General features: G+C 43.7%; 1 protein-coding gene across 1 annotated transcript in view; it reads left to right on the top strand.

The window, feature by feature from the left end:
• Positions 1-20,360, top strand: part of LOC144610824 (dual oxidase 2-like) — a 92,569-nt gene extending 72,209 nt beyond the window's left edge. Inside the window, exons 27-34 of the mRNA XM_078429749.1 lie at positions 3,270-3,319; positions 5,244-5,371; positions 7,134-7,287; positions 9,848-10,080; positions 11,452-11,610; positions 15,455-15,610; positions 16,329-16,457; positions 19,871-20,360. Coding sequence (XP_078285875.1) covers positions 3,270-3,319; positions 5,244-5,371; positions 7,134-7,287; positions 9,848-10,080; positions 11,452-11,610; positions 15,455-15,610; positions 16,329-16,457; positions 19,871-19,993 — 1,132 coding nt within the window. The 3' untranslated portion in view covers positions 19,994-20,360. The remainder of the gene's footprint in view (positions 1-3,269; positions 3,320-5,243; positions 5,372-7,133; positions 7,288-9,847; positions 10,081-11,451; positions 11,611-15,454; positions 15,611-16,328; positions 16,458-19,870) is intronic.
• Positions 20,361-21,226: the final 866 nt, after the last annotated feature.

Here is a 21,226-nt window from a genome sequence, read left to right as displayed (position 1 = left end):
ACGATCCAATGTTGATCACCTGCTCTCTTACTCCCCTTCATCCTTGACATAAGCTATAACAGCAGAATTAGGCCATTCGGCCCATCAAGACTACTCCACCATTCAATTATGGCCGATCTACCACTCGCAACCTCATCCTCCTGCCTTCTCCCCATGACCCTGACACCAGTACTGACCAGAAATCTATCAATCTGTGCCTTAAAGATATCCATTGACTTGGCCTCTACAGCTGCGTTGGCATTTAGTTCAAACTAGACCAAGTGGACCTGTTGGGCCCAAACCTCTCCTCCCCCATTCCACCCTCCCCTCTCCCCCCTCCCTCCCTCCCTCCCTAGGATAGATTTAAACTTTAAAAATGCGAATAACTTAAAAAATATAACACCAATTCCAATGAAACGACCATTTTTACCATTAAAGGGACGACGGTGAGTAAGGTGGGCCTAAAATTGTCGCGCTATCTTGTACCGTTTTGGCTGAAGTTCAGTCACAAACAAGATGACAAACGAGTTTTAGTATATAGATGTCTGCCAGTTTCCACCATTAATATCCAATGACTCTGTAATCCCAGCTTTTTGAGGGAGAGAATTCCAAAGATTTACAAACTCCTGAGAGAAGAAATTCCTTCTTGTCTCGGCCTTTTACAAATACTTTATTCCGAAAACAAAAGCAAACATCCAAAGTAGTAAGGCGATCAAATCAAAATCTGCCCGTATCGGCAGTTTACAAACAGAACAGTTTTACCAGATTAAAATTCCACCAACTATCTCGGCCTGAGTTATACAGCTCAAAAACAGGCCATTAGGCCCAACTCGTTCATGGTGACCGTGTGGCCTACCTGAGCTCATCCCATTTGCTGGACTTGGTCCTCATTCCTCTCTACCTCTCCCATCCACGCACCTGTTTAAATGTCTATTAAACATTGTCATTGTACCCACTGCAGCACTTTCTCAGGCAGCTCGTTCCACATACCCACCATTCTCGGAGTGAACAACCTGCCCTCGGGTTCCCTTTGAATCTTTCCTCTCTCGCAGATTTTGATTTGATCGCCTTACTACTTTGTATGTTTGTTTTTGTTTTCGGAATAAAGTATTTGTAAAAGGCCGAGACAAGAAGGAATTTCTTCTCTCAGGAGTTTGTAAATCTTTGGAATTCTCTCCCTCAAAAAGCTGGGATTACAGAGTCATTGGATATTAATGGTGGAAACTGGCAGACATCTATATACTAAAACTCGTTTGTCATCTTGTTTGTGACTGAACTTCAGCCAAAACGGTACAAGATAGCGCAACAATTTTAGGCCCACCTTACTCACCGTCGTCCCTTTAATGGTAAAAATGGTCGTTTCATTGGAATTGGTGTTATATTTTTTAAGTTATTCGCATTTTTAAAGTTTAAATCTATCCTAGGGAGGGAGGGAGGGAGGGGGGAGAGGGGAGGGGGGAATGGGGGAGGAGAGGTTTGGGCCCAACAGGTCCACTTGGTCTAGTTTGAACTAAATGCCAACGCAGCTGTAGAGGCCAAGTCAATGGATATCTTTAAGGCACAGATTGATAGATTTCTGGTCAGTACTGGTGTCAGGGTCATGGGGAGAAGGCAGGAGGATGAGGTTGCGAGTGGTAGATCGGCCATAATTGAATGGTGGAGTAGTCTTGATGGGCCGAATGGCCTAGTTCTGCTGTTATAGCTTATGTCAAGGATGAAGGGGAGTAAGAGAGCAGGTGATCAACCTTCTAGTTTTAGACTTCCTCACCTGGGAAAAAGACTGTGACCCATTCACCTTATCTGTGCCCCCCCGTAATATTATTTACCTCTATCAGGTCACCGCTCAAACATCTACGCTTCAGGGATTACAACCCCAGTCTATCCAGTCTCTCCTAATAACTCCTGTCCAGGTAACATACTTGTGAATCCTTGTTGCACCTTTTCCAGATTAATACCATCCTTCCCACAACTCGACACTTCTGAAGCAAAGCCCTCTATTTCTAGCTATCCAACTTAATCCTCCTCCACTGTCAGAGTGAGGCCAAATGAAAATTGGAGGAACAGCACCTCATATTTTGCTTGGACAACTTCCAACCCAGCAGTATGTATAAGAAAATAACTGCAGATGCTGGTACAAATCGATTTATTCATAAAATGCTGGAGTAACTCAGCAGGTCAGGCAGCATCTCGGGAGAGAAGGAATGGGTGACGTTTTGGGTCGAGACCCTTCTTCAGACTGAAGAAGGGTCTCGACCCGAAACGTCACCCATTCCTTCTCTCCCGAGATGCTGCCTGACCTGCTGAGTTACTCCAGCATTTTGTGAATAAATCCAGCAGTATGAGTATTGATTTCTCTAATTTCAAGTAACCCTTGCACTCCCTCTTTCTACATCCCTCCCCTGCTCTAGTTCGCCATTCTTTCTCAAGTAGTGGTGTTACATTTGCAGTTTTCCAATTCTCTGTGATGATTATTATCTCAATGGTGTCAGATTGGGTAAAGGGGAAGTGCAATGAGATCTAGGTGTCCTAGTACACCAGTCACTGAAAGTGAGCGTGCAGGTACAGCAGGCAGTGAAGAAAGCTAATGGCATGTTGGCCTTCATAATGAGAGGATTCGAGTATAGGAGCAAAGAGGTCCTTCTGCAGTTGTACAGGGCCCTGGTGAGACCGCACCTGGAGTACTGTGTGCAGTTTTGGTCCCCTAATTTGAGGAAGGATGTCCTTGCTATTGAGGCAGTAGGTTCACGTAGTTAATCCCTGGGATGGAGGGACTGTCATATGAGGAAAGATTGGAAAGACTGGGCTTGTATTCACTGGAGTTTAGAAGGATGAGAGGGGATCTTATAGAGACGTATAAAATTATAAAAGGATTAGACAAGCTAGATGCAGGAAAAATGTTCCCAATGTTGGGAGAGTCCAGAACCAGGGGGCCACACACAGTCTAAGAATAAAGGGGAGGCCATTTAAAACTGAGGTGAGAAGAAACTTTTTCACCCAGAGAGTTGGGAATTTGTGGAATTCTCTGCCACAGAAGGCAGTGGAGGCCAATTCACTAGATGAATTTAAAAGAGAGTTAGATGGAGCTCTAGGGGCTAATGGAATCAAGGGATATGGGGAGAAGGCAGGCACAGGTTACTGATTGTAGATGATCAGCCATGATCACAATGAATGGCGGTGCTGGCTCGAAGGGCCAGATGGCCTCCTCCTGCACCTATTTTCTATGTTTCTATGATTCAGTTCATACATCTTTGCTGTAGAGTTATAACTGACGATATTGCCTTTCCTTGTAGATCTGAATTGCCTTTGAAGTTCCACTGGTGGTTTTTCCGGAATATTACAGGTACGTAATATTTTTTTGTGAAGGGAATAGATGGTTTGTAGATAATAAGGGACTGCAGATGCTGAAATCTTGCAAAGAGCCCAAAGTGCTGGAGTAATTTGGTGGGCGAGACAGCATTACTGGAGGACCTAAGTTTGTCCTCTGTTGTAGAATGTGTCGTATGATTGCATATGTTTGTAGAAATCTTCATCCGAAATTTAGCAGCAACTAGACCAAGTGGACCTGTTGGGCCCAAACCTCTCCTGCATTGGTGCAGCACCCTCTCCTCCCCCACTCCCCTCTCCCCGCTCCCCCCCATTCCCCCTCCCCTCACCCCCTCCCCTCTTCCCCCCACTCCCCTCTCCCCGCTCCCCCCATTCCCCCCTCCCCTCTCCCCTCCCCTTCCCCCCTTCCCCTCCCCCCCCTGACTTCATCCCCCTAAACCCCCCTTATCCTCTCTACTCCCCCTCCCTCGGAGATAGATTTAAACTTAAAAATGTGAATAACTTAAAAAATATAACACCAATTTCAATGAAACTTCCATTAGCCCAAAAGGGATGCCTCTCTCCCCACCCCCCCCCCCTTCCCCCTTCCCTCCCTCCTCCCTCCCTCCTCCCTCCTCCCCATCCCCCCCCTTTTAAACTTTAAAATGTGAATAACTTTTAAAATATAACACTGATTTCAATAAAACTACTTGCATTATCTCTAAAGTGACAATGGTGAGTAAGGTGGGCCTAAAATTGTTGCGCTATCGTGCACCGTTTTGGCAGAAGTTCAGTCACAAACAAGATAACAAACGAGAGTTTTAGTATATAGATGATGTGAAGAGATATACTGAACCTTGAGTACAATGCACATGGTGTGTTTTGCACAAGCAACATTGCATGCATTTCCAATCCAATGGACTAGAAATTCTTCAGAAGATGTTTCTTCACCATGGGGTTGGAGGGGATGTGGAAAGGAGCAGTGATAATCCAATTTGGGGGAAAATTTCAAGGGCTCGATAGTTTAAGATGCACTATACTGAAACTACCCCACATACAAAGTAACCATTCAACCTACACCCACTCACAATAGACTCGAAACGCTGGAGTAACTCAGCGGGACAGACAGCATCTCTGGAGAGAAGGAGTGGGTGACGTTTTGGGTCGAGACCCTTCTTCAGACTGAAGAAGGGTCTCGACACGATACTTCACCCATTCCATCTCTCCAAAGATGCTGCCTGTCCCGCTGAGTTACTCCTGCTTTTTGTATCTCTCTTCGGTTTAAATCAGCAACTGCAGTTCCTTCCCACACATTATGTTCACTCACAGAGTTCAAAAAAGTTCATGCATTTCACAAGAGCATTTCTAGTCCAAATTTGTTCCCTTCACCAACGAGCCACACGTCCAGTAAAAACCTTGCACTCGTGTTGGAATATTTTGAGATATTTTTCTTGAAAATGATTTGATTGCTCTAACTGTGGGCAATATCACAGCCAAGCCTATCCTCTCTTCCCCTCCCCCTTCCGAGTTCTCCCACTGTCTTCCTGTCTCCACCTACATCCTTTCTTTGTCCCGCCCCCCTGACATCAGTCTGAAGAAGGGTCTCGACCCGAAACGTCACCCATTCCTTCTCTCCAAGATGCTGCCTGACCTGCTGAGTTACTCCAGCATTTTGTGATACCTTATCCACAACATGTACTTTCTATAGATTTGTACAGGTTTGTAGGGTAATTGGCTTGGTATACGTGTAAAATTGTCCCTAGTAGGTGTAGGATAGTGTTAGTGTGCGGGGATCGCTGGTCGGTGTGGACTCAGTGGGCCAAAGGGCCTGTTTCCACCATGTATCTCTAAAGTAAAACTAATTGTGGGGAACCCCAGATTTGCTAAATGTTCATTGAATGGAGAATAGTCTACCTGATGAAACTTTAATAACTATTTCATAAATATTCTTTTGTTTTCAGGAATGACTGGAGTTCTTCTTCTTTTTGCGTTTTCTTTTATACACATCTTTGCCTTGCACTACTTCCGACGCATTAGCTTTCGATCCTTCTGGCTGACACATCATCTCTATATCGTCATATATATCTTGGTAAGAACTTTTTTTTTTTAAATCGCAATGATCTGTTTCACAATGATAGATTTAATAGGAACCTGAGGGGGCAACATTTTCACGTGGGTGTATGGAACGGGCTGCCGGAGGAGGTAGTTGAGGCAGGGACTATCGCAACATTTAAGAAACATTTGGACAGGTACATGGACAGGACAGGTTTAGAGGGAGGGTCAGAGTCTGAAGAAGGGTCTCGATCAGAAACGTCACCCATTCCTTCTCTCCAGAGATGCTGCCTTTCCCAATGAGTTACTCCAGCATTTTGTGTCTATCTTCGGTTTAAACCAGCATCTGCAGTTCCTTCCTACACAAGTTTAGAGGGATATGGGTCAAACACAGGCAGGTGGGATGGGTGTGGTTGGTTGGGCCGAAGGGCCTGTTTGCCACACTGTATGCCTGTATGACTACTACTAGCCAAGAGAAAATACCTCCGAGAGACACACATTAAATTAATTTTAGGTAATTGTCTGAGCTAATGGCAGTGAGTTTAGTCTCGAGCTCCTGCTTATATATAGTTTAGTTTGGTTTAGAGATACAGCGCGGAAACAAGCCCTCTGGCCCACCAAGTCCACGCCGACTAGTGACCCCCGTACACCACCACTATCCCGCACATTTGGGACAATTCGCCATCTTTACCAAAGCGAATTAACCGACAAACCTGTACATCTTTGGAGTGTGGGAGGAAATTGGAGCACTCGATGATAAACCACGCAGGTCACGGGGAGAACGTACAAACTCCGTACAGACAGTGCCCGTAGTCAGGATTGAACCCGGGTCTCTGGCGCTGTGAGGCAGCAACTCTACCGCCGCGCCACCGTGCCACCCACAAATGGCATGTTTACTGTAGAACTGGACAACCAACCAGATGTGGCAAGTTCAATTTCTAAGCAGGTAAATATTGAATAATGCCAAATCACCATGGAAGATCTTGATTCATTCAACTCTTCCACGGAAACATTCTTACAATCCCTATCATCTATCAAAGCCACCCGTTAAATTTCTTTGGAAAGAAGTAAAAGCAATCAGACAGAAACTGACTATCTGTTTCTATCTGAAACAAGATAGTCAGTTTTCTTGACTACAAACGTAATGCCAATAATAATCAGCTGCAAACATAGTAACTGTACACAATGATTCTGCATGACCAACCCATATGTGGCAACTTTAAAAATAGCTGAGGACCCATTCCCTCTCTCCTAGATGCTGCCTGACCTGCTGAGTTACTCCAGGACTTTGTGACCCATTCCCTCTATCATAGATGCTGCCTGACCTGCTGAGTTACTCCAGCATTTTGTGACCCACTTCCTCTATCATAGATGCTGCCTGACCTGCTGAGTTACTCCAGCACTTTGTGTTACCTTAAAAATAGCTGATATTCCTACTTACTGGAAATTAAATTCAACGTAGCCATATACTAGATCTGAGGGGAAATCATCCGAGAGACACACGTTAAATTAATTTGAGGTAATTGTCTGAGCTAATGGCTGAGGTAAACTGACTATCTGTTTCTATCTGAAACAAGATAGTCAGTTTCTTGACTACAAACGTAATGCCAATAAAAATCAGCTGGCCCAGCTTTGACAGGTTGGGAGTGTCTGACCTTTTGTGCCTTCGAGGTCATAGAGTCGCAGAGTGACACAGTGTGGATTGTGTTTGAAGGAAGTATCCTTAATGATCACAGCTTGATAAACCATTCAATGAATCATCCTTGTCATTTGACTTTTTTCTTGTCTTTGTCAAACAGATAATCTTGCATGGCAGTGCCGCTCTGCTCCAGCCACAGCGATTCCACATCTATTTTATAATCCCCACTGTGATCTTTGTCTGTGATAAGTTTGTCAGCTACAGCAGGAAGAAGATCGAGATAGCTGTGGTGAAAGCTCAGCTTCTGCCTTCAGGTGGGTCACACTTCAAGAACTTCAGACTCTTGAAAACAGGAGGATAAAAGGACGCACCTTTAGAAAGGAGACGGAGTGGAATTTCTTTAGTCAGAGGGTGGTGAATCTGTGGAATTCATTGCCACAGATGGCTGTGGAGGCCAAGTCAGTGGGTCTTTTTAAGGCAGAGATTGACCGATTCTTGATTATGGGTTCATGAGAAGAAGGCAGGAGAATGAGGTTGGGACAATAGACAATAGACAATAGGTGCAGGAGGAGGCCATTCGGCCCTTCGAGCCAGCACCGCCATTCAATGTGATCATGGCTGATCATTCTCAATCAGTACCCCGTTCCTGCGTTCTCCCCATACCCCCTGACTCCGCTATCCTTAAGAGCTCTATCCAGCTCTCTCTTGAATGCATCCAGAGAATTGGCCTCCACTGCCTTCTGAGGCAGAGAATTCCACAGATTCACAACTCTCTGACTGAAAAAGTTTTTCCTCATCTCAGTTCTAAATGGCCTACCCCTTATTCTTAAACTGTGGAGAACAGAAGGATAAAAGGACGCACCTTTAGGAAGGAGATGAAGAGGAATTTCTTTAGTCAGAGGGTGGTGAATCTGTGGAATTCATCGCCACAGATGGCTGTGGAGGCCAAATCAGTGGATCTTTTTAAGGCAGAATTTGACCGATTCTTGATTATGGGGTTATGAGGAGAATGAGGTTGGGAAAGATAGATCAGCCATTATTGAATGGCAAAGTAGACTTGATGGGCCAAGTGGCCTAATTCTGCTCCTCGAACCTATGACCTAATGAAGAACAAGCTTGGATGGGTCAACGGTTCATTGATTCAATGGTACCTGAAGAACCAAGAGTAAGGCTTTCACCTGGACTTGTACGTATGTCTCCCCTTGCCCTATCCCTCCAACTACTTTCCTTCCTCTGGCTTCACAATTCGCAACTCGAAAATCATTTTGTCTCACCCCTTCTGTTTATTCATCTCTAGCCTTTGTCCAACCATTTGCCTGTCACCCCCCCACCCCCACCTCACCTGTGTTCACCCATCACCTGTCACGCTTTGTCCTGCCCCTCCCCTCTTCCAGCTTTCTCGATTCCCTACAATCAGTCTGAAGAAGGCACCCATAACGTCACCTGTCCATGTCTCCTGAGATGCTGCCTGCCCCACTGAGTTACTCCAGAACTTTGTGTCTTTGTTTTTTGTAAACCAGCATCTGCAGTTCCTTGTTTCTACATGGACCGCTGTGTTTGTTGTTTCACAGAAACGTGACTCACTCCTAACTCACCTGACCCAGCTCCACAACCTGAGAGCCTCTCTATTTATTGAATAGACCATATGGACTCTTCGGGCAAGGGGAAAAGCACCAGTGTCTGCTTTTTGCTCAATACTTTGCGGTGCACTAACGTGCCGGTCTTAGTTCAGTTTTGCTCCTCTGTCCTGGAATACCTGTTTATAAAAGGCCGTCCCTTTTACCTATCCAGGATTGGCAGTAAATGTGCCTTTCACCCGCGTGCTTGCTTTAGTGAGTTTAATTTTGTTTGGATACAGAGTGGAAACAGGCTCTTCGGCCCACAGAGTCCATGCTGACTACCCATCCCAACTGGATCTATGTTATCTCACATTCTCTAAAAACTAGGGGCAATTTATAGAGGGTCAATTAACCTACAAACCTTTCCTCCAATTCGACGACATAGAAAAAATCATTCACGCTTTCATTTCCTCCCGCCTAGACTACTGCAACTCCCTATACACTGGGATCAGCCAATCTTCCCTGTCCCGCCTGCAACTGGTCCAAAACGCCGCAGCGAGACTCCTGACGGGTACCCGTAAAAGGGACCACATCACCCCGATTCTGGCCTCTCTCTACTGGCTCCCTGTACGGTACAGAATCAACTTCAAGCTCCTCCTATTCACGTATAAAGCCCTAAATGGACATTCCCCCCCCCTACATCAAAAATCTTCTAACCCACCTCTCTAACTCCAGGTCCCTCAGGTCGGCCGACTTGGGGCTATTCACTATCCCGCGGTCTAGGCTTAAGCTCAGGGGTGACCGCGCTTTTGCGGTTGCAGCTCCTAGACTGTGGAACAGCATCCCTCTCCCCATCAGAACTGCCCCCTCCATCGACTCCTTTAAGTCCAGACTCAAAACCTATTTCTACTCCCTAGCGTTTGAGGCTCATTGAGGAGGCGCTGTGAACTGTTTGCGTGCTACTGTATGTTTCATTTTTTTTCCTTAGTACCTAATCAGATGTACAGCACTTTGGTCAACGTGGGTTGTTTTTAAATGTGCTATACAAATAAAATCGACTTGACTTGACTTGACTTGACAAACCCGCACACATTTGGAATGTGGGAGGGAATGGGATCATCCAGGGGAAATCCACGCAATCACAGTGAAAATGTGCAAAGTCCATACCAACTAACCCAACAGAACGTGGTTGAGATATTTCATTAAGTCCTGCAGAATAAATCATTGAACAACTTGACATTTGTCGCTGTTGATAAAAATGTGAATTTTGCCAGTGGAAGCACCAAAAGACGTCAATCACATTTTTCTTTTGTAGGCGTTACTAACCTCGAATTTAAACGGCCCAGAGATTTTGACTACATGTCTGGTCAGTGGGTGCGTATTGCCAGCCTTGTCTTGGGCACAAACGAATACCATCCCTTCACCTTGACATCAGCACCTCATGAAGACACCCTCAGCCTTCACATCCGGGCCGTGGGACCCTGGACAATGCGTTTACGGGAAACCTACTCACCTGAAAATGTGTCGACTCTCGGTGGCTACCCAAAGGTAAAAAGACTACTCCAGTTTATCTTTGATCGGAATTTTGGAAATTTATAAGGTTGAATATTTCCAGTGTGAGCTATTTCCCAAAACAGAAGGAAATCTCCAAATGATCAATAGGTTATTATTTAGAGTTTAGAGATACAGCGTGGAAATAGGCCCATCGATTCCACGCTGACCATCGATCGTCTGTTCAATAGACAATAGACAATAGGTGCAGGAGTAGGCCATTCGGCCCTTCGAGCCACACCGCCATTCACTGTAATCATGGCTGATCATGCACAATCAGTACCCCGTTCCTGCCCTCTCTCCATATCCCTTGACTCCGCTATCATTAAGAGCTCGATCTAACTCTCTCTTGAAAGCATCCAGAGTATTGGCCTCCACTGTCTTCTGAGGCAGTGAGTTCCACAGCTTCACAACTCTCCGTTCTAAATGGCCTACCCCTTATTCTTAAAATGTGGCCCCTGGTTTTGGGCTCCCCCAACATCAGGAACATGTTCCTGCCTTTAGCATGTCCAATCCCTTAATAATCTTATATGTTTCAATAAATCCCTTAATAATCTTATATGTTTCAATACACACTATTTCTTGGTTATCCCATTTTCTCAGCCACTCCCTCCAAACTATGGGAAATTTTACAGAGGGCCAATTAACCTTTGAACCTGGAACGTGGGAGGAAACCAGAGCACCCGGAGGAAACCCATGTGGTCACAGTGGAGGAATCTGCAACTCCACACCTAGGCAGCGTCCGAGGTCAGGATTGAACCTAGTTCTCTGGTGGGCCTGATAAGTGAAAGGATGAGAAGAGTGAAGTCAGACACTTGTAGTGAAATCCTCAACCCAACAGGATTTCATGGGAACCATCACAATGGCAATTTTATATCATGATTAAAGTAGCTAAACATGTCAAGGTGAACCACAGATGTTTGCGAAACAACGTTTAACAATCAATCTAATGAAGATATGTGCCTGGAAACGGGTGAGTAAAGTCTAGGTTATAAAGATATGTTCATTAGTTCATAGTAGCAGAATTTGGCCATTCGGCCCATCAAGTGTACTCTGTCATTCAATCATGGCTGGTCTATCTCTCCCTCTCAACTCCATGCTCCTGCCTTCTCCCCATAACCGCTGACACTCGTACTAATCAAGAATCTTTCTTTGCCTTTAAAAATATCCAGTGACTTGGCCTCCGCAACCTTCTGTGGCGAAGAATTCCAAAGATTCACCACCCTCTGACTTTCCTCCCCCTTCACCACCCTCACCCTTTCAGGAGCATCTGACATTATGAGAGCTATAAGTGGCTTATAAATGGCAAACTGCATAGAAAGATAGTGTTGTAGAGCACTAATTGAAATTGAGAACTTTTCCTTTTAGATCTACCTAGATGGGCCTTTTGGGGAAGGTCACCAAGAGTGGAACAAGTTTGAAGTATCTGTTTTGGTAGGAGGTGGGATTGGTGTGACTCCTTTTGCGTCCATCCTCAAAGATCTGGTCTTCAAGTCAACAACCACCAGCAAAATATCCTGTAAAAAGGTAAACTCAAGCTTGTTTAACGCTGAAGAAAGGTCTCGACCTGAAATAACCCAATCCATTCCTTCTCTCCAGAGATGCTGCCTGCCCCGCTGAGTTACTCCAGCATTTTGTGTCTAATCTCAATAAACGTTTTGCTGACACATTGAGATATCTTGAGATAGTCAATAAAAATAATGGCTTATTTTCTCCAGTTTCTTCCCCCTCCCCTTCTGAAGGTTTAATTTACCTTAGTTTAATTTAGTTTAGAGATGCAGTGTGGAAACAGGCCCTTCGGCCCACCGAGACCGTGCCGACCTACAATCACCCGTACACTAGCTCTATCCTACATCCTGGACACTATTTATAGAAACCAATTAACATAGAAAACCTAAGATAGACACAAAAAGCTGGAGTAACTCAGCGGGACAGGCATCATCTCTGGATAGAAGGAATGGGTGATGTTTCGGGTCGAGACTCTTCTTCGGACTATACGTCTTTGGAGTGGGGGAGGAAACCGGAGCACCTGGAGAAAACCCATGTGGTCACAGGGAGAATGTACAAACTCCGTACGGACAGCACTAGTCGTCTGGTTCGAACTCGGGTCTCTGGTGCTGTGAGGCAGCAACTCTACCACTGCGCCACTGTGTCGCATTAAAGGTGCTGACTTTTATGTTGTTGCTGGCCATTTCATGGAACACAACTCGTATGCTGATCATGCATTGGATTAGTCAAAGTCGCAAGTCATTTAATCAGGGAAAGTGCCATAGTTGTAAAATATGTACTGACAATAGACATTTAACATCTACTGCAGTTCATTGTAAAATGGACAGCTTCATCAAATATATTTACATATTTAACCTTTTTTCGTTTATTATTACTCTATTTTACCGAGTACTCTGTTTACATATTCTGTTGTGCTGCTGCAAGTAAGAATTTCATTGTTCTTTCTGGGATGTATGACAATAAAACACTCTAGACTCTTGACTATCTGAGAATCTGAGCACATCCGCTTGACATTCAATGGCATTACAATCTCTGAGTCCTCCCATCAAAATCTGAATGCCATCATGGACTAAAGATTCACCTGCCACTTACATATTGTGACTATGAAGATAATGTTGGGACGAGATGTCCTGTGGCATTGGAGTCAAGGCACAATCATGAGTGTAATCTAACATTCTCCATTTACTGGAGGAGTGCAGCTCCAACAGCTACTAATCCTTTAAACTACTAGTCTATATCTCTGTTTTTGTTTTGTTGTTACCTTCTCCTGATCTATTCTACATTTCCCTTTGTCCTGTTTTCACACCTTACACTTCCTTATCAATGTATCTCCCTCTCCCCTGACTTCAGTCTGGAGAAGGGTCTTCACCCAAAACATCGCCCATGCCTTCTATCCAGAGATGCTGCCTGTCCCGCTGAGTTACTCCAGCATTTTGTGTCTGTAACGGATAGCGATCACGAATTATTGTAAAGTTTTTGTGCAAAAATTGTCTGCCAATGTTTCCTATATTTCAACAGAGGCCATAATGTTCGGATTGGGATAAGAAAGGTGCTGAATTAAAAAGGTTTTTTTTTCTTTTCATGGGACTTATTTGGCTCAGTAACCCTGTGTCACCAATCACATCCTCACTTAACACTCGGATTAAATCAGTGATGTTGGTCAAATGAAATCAGTGATTTAACAAAATCTTTTACTTATTTATTTATTCATTTATTTTCCGGTCAACACAATACAACACATTGACCATACACTTGTGAAAGTCAGTACGAAACCATTGTATCAAAATTAAAACAATATAATCACACATGATATTTTCTGACCAAACAAAAAAGGTGTAGTCAGAAGCCGAAGCCAATTGTGCCTACCCTTAATACTTAACAAAATATAATTTTTAAAAACACCATCATAAGTCAGAAGCAGATAACCAAAACATAGAAACACAATATAGTCAAGAACCATTATTTCTGTCATTTCTCAGTGCTGATCACATATTTTGCATCTTTCAAATATAATATTTTTGAACATTTTCTTGAATTTACATATATTATTACACGCTTTTAATTCATTGTTGCAACTACTCCATAAATTGACCCCTTTAACAGTCACACATCTATTTTTCACATTTGTCCTTACCCTCTTTTTTTCAAACATATAATTTCCCCTGAGTGGATACCTTGATTAAAGTTGTGAGAAATGCCAGATCACAGTGCGATCTTTGTGTTCTTCATACAGCCTTCCAATGTGTCATTCCTGCTTTCAGAGAAAGCAGTGCAGTACAATAACATGAAAAGCAGATTCATTTGTTTTTTTTAACGTTCTGATAGTTCCTTGTACGTGATAGATTTAGCATGTTAGCTGTTATTTCCAAACACAGTGAACATAATTTATGTAGGATTCCTTCTCCGACCTGCTGAATGACACGGAGGTAAATCAAAACGCAATTTAAAAAGTTTTCTCAACTGGGACATTTCCTTTATTCTTTATAACTTGCAGTGGACGTAGCATTCATTCGTTTCCTGGAACCTAATCAAAAAATCTATATGTAATAAACTTTAAACTGCTTTATTTGTTTGGTAGTAACAAATAATCGTCTTGAAGATCTAAGCAGCTCCTGCAGTATCTGGTGAAGGAAATGGTCAGTTGACATTCCGAGTCAGGTGCCTTCATCCGGACTGAATCTTACCCAAGCACCCCCACACCTGTATCCACCTATCACTTGCTGAGCTTTGAAGAAGGGTCTTGACCTGAAACGTCACCCATTCCTTCTCTCCAGAGATGCTGCCTGTCCCGCTGAGTTACTCCAGCATTTTGTGTCTATCTTCAGCGTAAATCTGTATCTGCAGTTTCTTCATATTAATTTTGTCCTGTCCCACCGCTCTTTTCCAGCTTTCTCACCTCTATCACAATTAGTCTGAATAAAGGTCTCGACCCAAACCATCACCTGTGCATTCTCTCCCCAGGTGCTGCCTGACCCGCTGAGTTCCTCAAACACTTTGTGTTTTGCTGAATATTCCAGCATCTGCAGTTCCCTGTGTCTCTATGTTCCTCCTTTAATATTCTGGGAAATAACTTTTTTTTTAAATCACACATGCGGTATAAACTCTGCTCGTTTAAATCTTGCCCTATAAAGTATGCGGACACAAGGGTTAATACTGATCCCATACGGAACACGAGATTTAAGAGTTAGCCTTGCCTCTGTGTGAACTTGAAACTTTCTTCAATGTCCTGTAAGTTTTCCTTCTCAAACATATTTGCTAGTTCCACCTTGAATGTTTGAGCTGTTGTCATTACTTAGCAAAGCAGTGAAAATTGAAGTGAGGGCCATGGTGTTTTGTATTATGTATGGGCATTAGGCAACACATCACTTTATCTATCAGACTGAGATATTAGCCCTTAACAATTTCTAATTTAGTTTATCATTGTTGCATGTCGCAAGGTACTGTGAAATTTTTTTGTTATCCAGTCAAAGAAAAGACTAGGCATGAATACGATCAAGCCATTCACAGGATAAAGGAGGCAACATTTAGTGTAAGACAAAGTCTGATAAAGTCCAATTAACGGTCGTTCAATGGTCTCCGGTGTGGTAGGTGGGAGGTCAGGACCGCACTCGAGCTGATGAGAGGATGGTTCAGTTGCCTGATAACAGCTGGGAAGAAACTTTCTCTGAATCTGGAGGTGTGCGTTTTCAAACATCTGTACCTCTTGCCTGATGGGACAGGGAAGAGATGAGAGTGACCGCAGTGAGATTACAAATCAACCTTGAATCAGTGTGAATTTGCAAACTGGACAAACAAATGGAGCTGTGTATTTTGGGGATTTTGTTTTGGAACTTCATAACCTTGTAAATCTCTTTGCTGCCAGATCTACTTTATCTGGGTCACTCGGACACAGAGGCAGTTTGAATGGCTGGAAGATATCATCCGTGAAGTTGAAGACATTGATAAAAAATCCCTGGTTTCCGTCCATATCTACATCACCCAGCTCGCAGAGAAGTTCGACCTGCGGACTACCATGCTGGTAGGCAACACTTGGGCCACCGTGACGTTTACAAATTTATTTTTGAACTGGGATTTAGTTTAGTTTAGAGACACAGCGCGGAAACAGGTCCTTCAGCCCACCGAGTCCGCACCGACTAGTGATCCCTGCACACTAACACTACCCTACACACACAAGGGACAATTTACATTTACCCCAAGCCAATTAACCTGCAAACCTGTATGTCTTTGGAGTGTGGGAGGAAACTGAAGATCTCGGAGAAAACCCATGCAGTCACGGGGAGAACGTACAAACTCCGTACAGACATAACCGTAGTCAGGATGGAACCCGGGTCTCCGGCGCTGCAAGCGCTGTAAGGCAGCAACTCTACCGCTGCGCCACCCTGGCACTTTAACCTCTCCCAAGCTCCATTCCCAGCTCCGCCCCTGCCTCTGGAGGTCTTTTGGTGAAACTCTCACCTCGCACTCTTACAGTCGCGACCCTCCTACAAACTCACAGGGTCTCAGCCAGCAGAATATCATGTAAAAAGGTCAACTCAAGCTCATTTAACGCCGAAGAAATGTCACCCACTCCTTCTCTCCAGAGATGCTGCCTGTCCCACTGAGTTACTCCAGCATATTGTGTCTATCTTCGGTGTAAAGCAGCATCTGCTGTCCCTTCCTACACGTTGATAATCTATTATTTGTACTTTCTCCCTATTTTCTGGACAGAGGTAAATGATCTTTTTCTTTTGCTTTAGTACATCTGTGAACGCCACTTTCAGAAGGTGTCAAATCGTAGCTTGTTCACTGGACTTAAATCCATCACACATTTTGGGCGTCCACAATTTATCCCGTTCTTTAATTCACTTGTGGATGTGCACCCTGAGGTGAGTAAGTGATCTGCGGTTTGGCAGCTGTGGTTTCACATATCCGGCCGTTCCCACGGCAAGCATTGCCATTTCAACACCATTTCAAGAAATGCATTGGTTTGATGAGGCATTTTTAAATGGATCTACGAATGAATAGGAAGGGGGCAGAGGGTGGTGGTAAATGGAACGAGCTGCCAGAGGAAGTAGCTGAGGTAGGTACAATAACAACATTTAAAAGGCATTTAGACAGGTACCAGGAAAGGAAAGGTTTCGAGGGATATGGGCCAAGCACGGGCAAATGGGACTAGTTAAGACAATAGACAATAGGTGCAGGAGGTGGCCATTCGGCCCTTCGAGCCAGCACCACCATTCAATGTGATCATGGCTGATCATTCTCAATCAGTACCCCGTTCCTGCCTTCTCCCCATACCCCCTGACTCCGCTATCCTTAAGAGCTCTATCTAGCTCTCTCTTGAATGCATTCAGAGAACTGGCCTCCACTGCCTTCTGAGGCAGAGATGGGGCACCTTGGACAGCATGGACCAGTTGGGCCGAAGGGCCTGTTTCCATACTTAACGATTATATGAGATAAGTTGACAAAGCAAGGAAGGCAGGTGTACAGAATGAAAAGCCCCATTGATACCCTCCAACATTTATACCTCAGTTGAACTGCTTTGATTCCTCTTCAGCATATCATTTTATTCCTTTCTTCTTCCTGTGCAAATCTCAGGACATGGATCCAACTCCAAGTGAAGGCGCCACACATGCAGCTACAACTGCACTGAAGGAGACCATGTTTAGCCTGAATTTTCTGCTGGATTGATGGCAATTTTCTTATATTGACGGCCTTTGAATTTAATACTGCTCCCAGCAAATAAATTATAGGACGAAATGTTGCATTAAATCACAATGTCAACCCATGACGATACAGGAATTGGTGCCTGGAAATAACATTAAAATCCAATCCAACCTCAACCAACGTGAACGTGACTTGCACCAAAATATTAATAACACTTCCAATGACCTGTCAAGGACTTTCATATGAAGAAAGATTGGATAGACTCGGTTTGTACTCGCCGGAATTTAGAAGATTGAGGGGGGATCTTATAGAAACTTACAAAATTCTTAAGGGGTTGGACAGGCTAGATGCAGGAAGATTGTTCCCGATGTTGGGGAAGTCCAGAACAAGGGGTCACAGTTTAAGGATAAGGGGGAAGTCTTTTAGGACCGAGATGAGAACGTTTATTTTCACACAGAGAGTGGTGAATCTGTGGAATTCTCTGCCACAGAAGGTAGTTGAGGCCAGTTCATTGGCTATATTTAAGAGGGAGTTAGATGTGGCCCTTGTGGCTAAAGGGATCAGGGGGTATGGAGAGAAGGCAGGTATGGGATACTGAGTTGGATGATCAGCCATGATCATATTGAATGGCGGTGCAGGCTCGAAGGGCCGAATGGCCTACTCCTGCACCTATTTTCTATGTTTTTATCATGGTGTTGGCCTATTGAGTATGACGCACCAAATATTAATCAAGAATGGGCAACGGTATCACTAATTCAAATTTCTGAATAATTCACATTAGTTTAGGAAAATAGATTTGAAATTTCAGGAGACTTTATTATTACTGAACATGCACATTTTCGTCTTGACACTGGTGAAGTATTATGCTGGTCAAACACACCACTACCCAAGCCGAACCCAACCAAAGATAGTCCAAGGGTCTCCAATGAAGTGGATAGTAGGACAAGTGAGCAGTCCTGAACTACTATCTACCTCAATGGAGACCCTCAGACTGTCTTTGATCAGACTTTACTGGCTTTATCTTGCACTCAGCGTTATCCACATTATTTCCTTTATCATGTAAACTGTGGATGGCTCAATTTTAATCACATATTGTCTTTCCGCTGACTGGTTAGCACACAAAAGCTTTTCACTGTACCTCGGTAAAACTTGTAGTTTTCTCAGAATACTAGACCAAGTGGACCCGTTGGGCCCAAACCTCTCCTGCATTGGTCCCATATCCCTCGAAACCTTTCCTTTCCTGGTACCTGTCTAAATGCCTTTTAAATGTTGTTGTTGTACTTGCCTCAGCTACTTCCTCCAGCAGCTCGTTCCATTTACCACCACCCTCTGACCCCTTCCTATTCATTCGTAGATCCATTTAAAAATGCCTCATCAACCCTCTCCTACCCCCCTCCCTCCCCTGCCCCCCTCCCCTCCCCACTTCCCCTTCCCCTCTCCATCCCCCTCAACCCCCCTTATCCACCTTCCTCCCCCCCACCTCCCTCCCCCTCCCTCCTCCCTCCCTAGGAGATAGATTTAATTTTTTTAATGTGAATAACTTTAAAAATATAACACCGATTTCAATAAAACTACTTGCTTTACCATTAAAGCGATGACGGTGAGTAAGGTGGGCCTAAAATTGTCACGCTATCGTGTACCGTTTTGGCTGTAGTTCGATCACAAATAAACAAACAAAGAGTTTTAGTATATAGATTTTGAATGGTCAGCATTAACATGATTGACCAAAGATTCTGTTCCTGTTCTGTATGATTCCATGATTCTAATTCAGGCTGAATCTGACATGGTAAATAGGAAGAATAAAATGGAATTGATAAAGATTGATGTAAATGCACAGGGTAGGGGAATCAGGAACCAGACTACAAAGGTTTAAGGTGAGAGGGGTGAGATATAATAGGAATCTGAGGTGCAACATTTTCACACGGAGGATGGTGTTACATGGAAGTAGTTGAGGCAGGTAGTATAACAGCATTTAAAAGACATTTGGACAGGTACATGAACGGTTGAGAGGGAATTGGGCCAAACTCAGGCAAATGGGCCTAGCTAGCGTAGATGGGGCATGAACTAGTTTGGCCATCGGGCCTGTTTCTGTGCTGCATGAGTCTGACTCTAATTATAGTCAGGTTTTGTTGTACTCAGTAGGAATGAGGAGAGGTATTTGGAGCTCTGGAGATCGAGAGAGGAAAATTCAGAGAAACAATGCATTACTGTCAGTAAAACTGATGGAAAACTTTACAATGCATTACTGTCAGTAAAACTGATGGAAAACTTTACATCAGAAAAAGATCGCCTTGGAAGAATGTAGAGGTTTTGCTGTCAAATTGTGCATTTGTATTTGTGATATGATGTATTGTGAACACATCAGCTGCAAAGGGGTGTCCAGGGAGGGTGGGTGAGGGTTATTTTTGTTGTTATATATAAAAAACAAAATGGAGGGGAATGTAATGCATTACGACTTTCGTATTGTATCTTTCCTTCAATAAAAATAAATATTTAAAATTTAAAAAAGAAAAGAAAAAGATCATCGAGCTGAAGGAGAGTGTCGATCAGATAACGGTTTGAATTGATCCAGGATAATTGAGGGAATTGTGACGTGTTTCTCTGTGTAATCTATTTGTTTTTTATTGATCAGGTTTCCAAGATTGGGGTGTTCAGCTGCGGACCTCCTGGGATGACCAATAATGTAGATAAAGCTTGCAAACAAATGAACAAGCGGCACAAACTCCAATTTTATCATCACTTCGAGAACTTCTAACCGAACAAAAGCTTTTACATGAAACTTCTGAAAAATTCCGCTTTATAAATCGTCCTTAAAGTGAAGGTATACATTGCACAATTTGAAAATGTTTGTGTCCTTCACTCACTGTGGTAGTTTATGTTATTATTGCATGCGACTAATCTTTCACTGGTTTCTGTAAATCTGACTTTCATCTTTTGAAACTTATTTTTCAATTGTAAGCACCTGCACAGAAGAATGTAATGTTAAATGATTTGCTGAAATAATGCACTTTTCTAGTGAAAACATTGATGTGATGGAAAATTCCCCTCAAATTGTGAACTGTTAAGACAGCATCCAGAATAAAATGTACCCTTTCCTCTGTAATTAAACTTTAAGTGTTAACCTTCAATGCCACTAGTATTATGTAGATGCGCCTTGGAGGGATACGGACCAAATGTGAGCTAACTGGACTGGTTTAGATGGGGTACCTTGGTCAGTGGGAATGAGCCGGGATAACGAGCCTCTTTCCATGCTCTAATACTCCATCCACATTCACTGATTCAAGAACACCAGCAAGAAGGAGAAGGAGTAGCCCATCAGGCCCTTCAAACCTGCGCCAGCATTTGATATGTTCATGGCTGATCTATGTTGGCCTCAATTCCTCCACACCCCTCCTGGTCCATCAAACAGTTATTCACCTCCATTTTAAATACTTCTTGCATACCTCCTGAGGCAGATAATTTCAGAGATTTCTACCCTCCAAGAGAAGAAATGTCAAATGTACCTCAGTTTTAAATGACCGTCCTCTTATTTGTAGTCATGACCCATCATCCGAACATCTACTCTGTCAAGGTCCCTTAGGATCTGATGTGTTTTGTTACGGTCTCTCCTCATTTTTCTAAGCAAAGAGGTCCTTCTACAGTTATACCGGGCCCTGGTGAGACCGCACCTGGAGTACTGTGTGCAGTTTTGGTCTCCAAATTTGAGGAAGGATATTCTTGCTATGGAGGGCGTGCAGCGAAGGTTCACTAGGTTAATTCCCGGAATGGCGGGACTGTTGTATGTTGAAAGGCTGGAGCGATTGGGCTTGTATACACTGGAATTTAGAAGGATGAGGGGGGATCTTATTGAAACATATAAGATAATTAGGGGATTGGACACATTAGAGGCAGGAAACATGTTCCCAATGTTGAGGGAGTCCAGAACAAGGGGCCACAGTTTAAGAATAAGGGGTAGGCCATTTAGAACGGAGATGAGGAAGAACTTTTT

The sequence above is a fragment of the Rhinoraja longicauda genome, chromosome 38 (genome assembly GCF_053455715.1).
Source record: "Rhinoraja longicauda isolate Sanriku21f chromosome 38, sRhiLon1.1, whole genome shotgun sequence".
Taxonomy (NCBI): domain Eukaryota; kingdom Metazoa; phylum Chordata; class Chondrichthyes; order Rajiformes; family Arhynchobatidae; genus Rhinoraja; species Rhinoraja longicauda.
The sequence above is the reverse complement of the archived record's forward strand: the minus strand, read 5'-3'. Positions and strand labels throughout refer to the sequence as shown.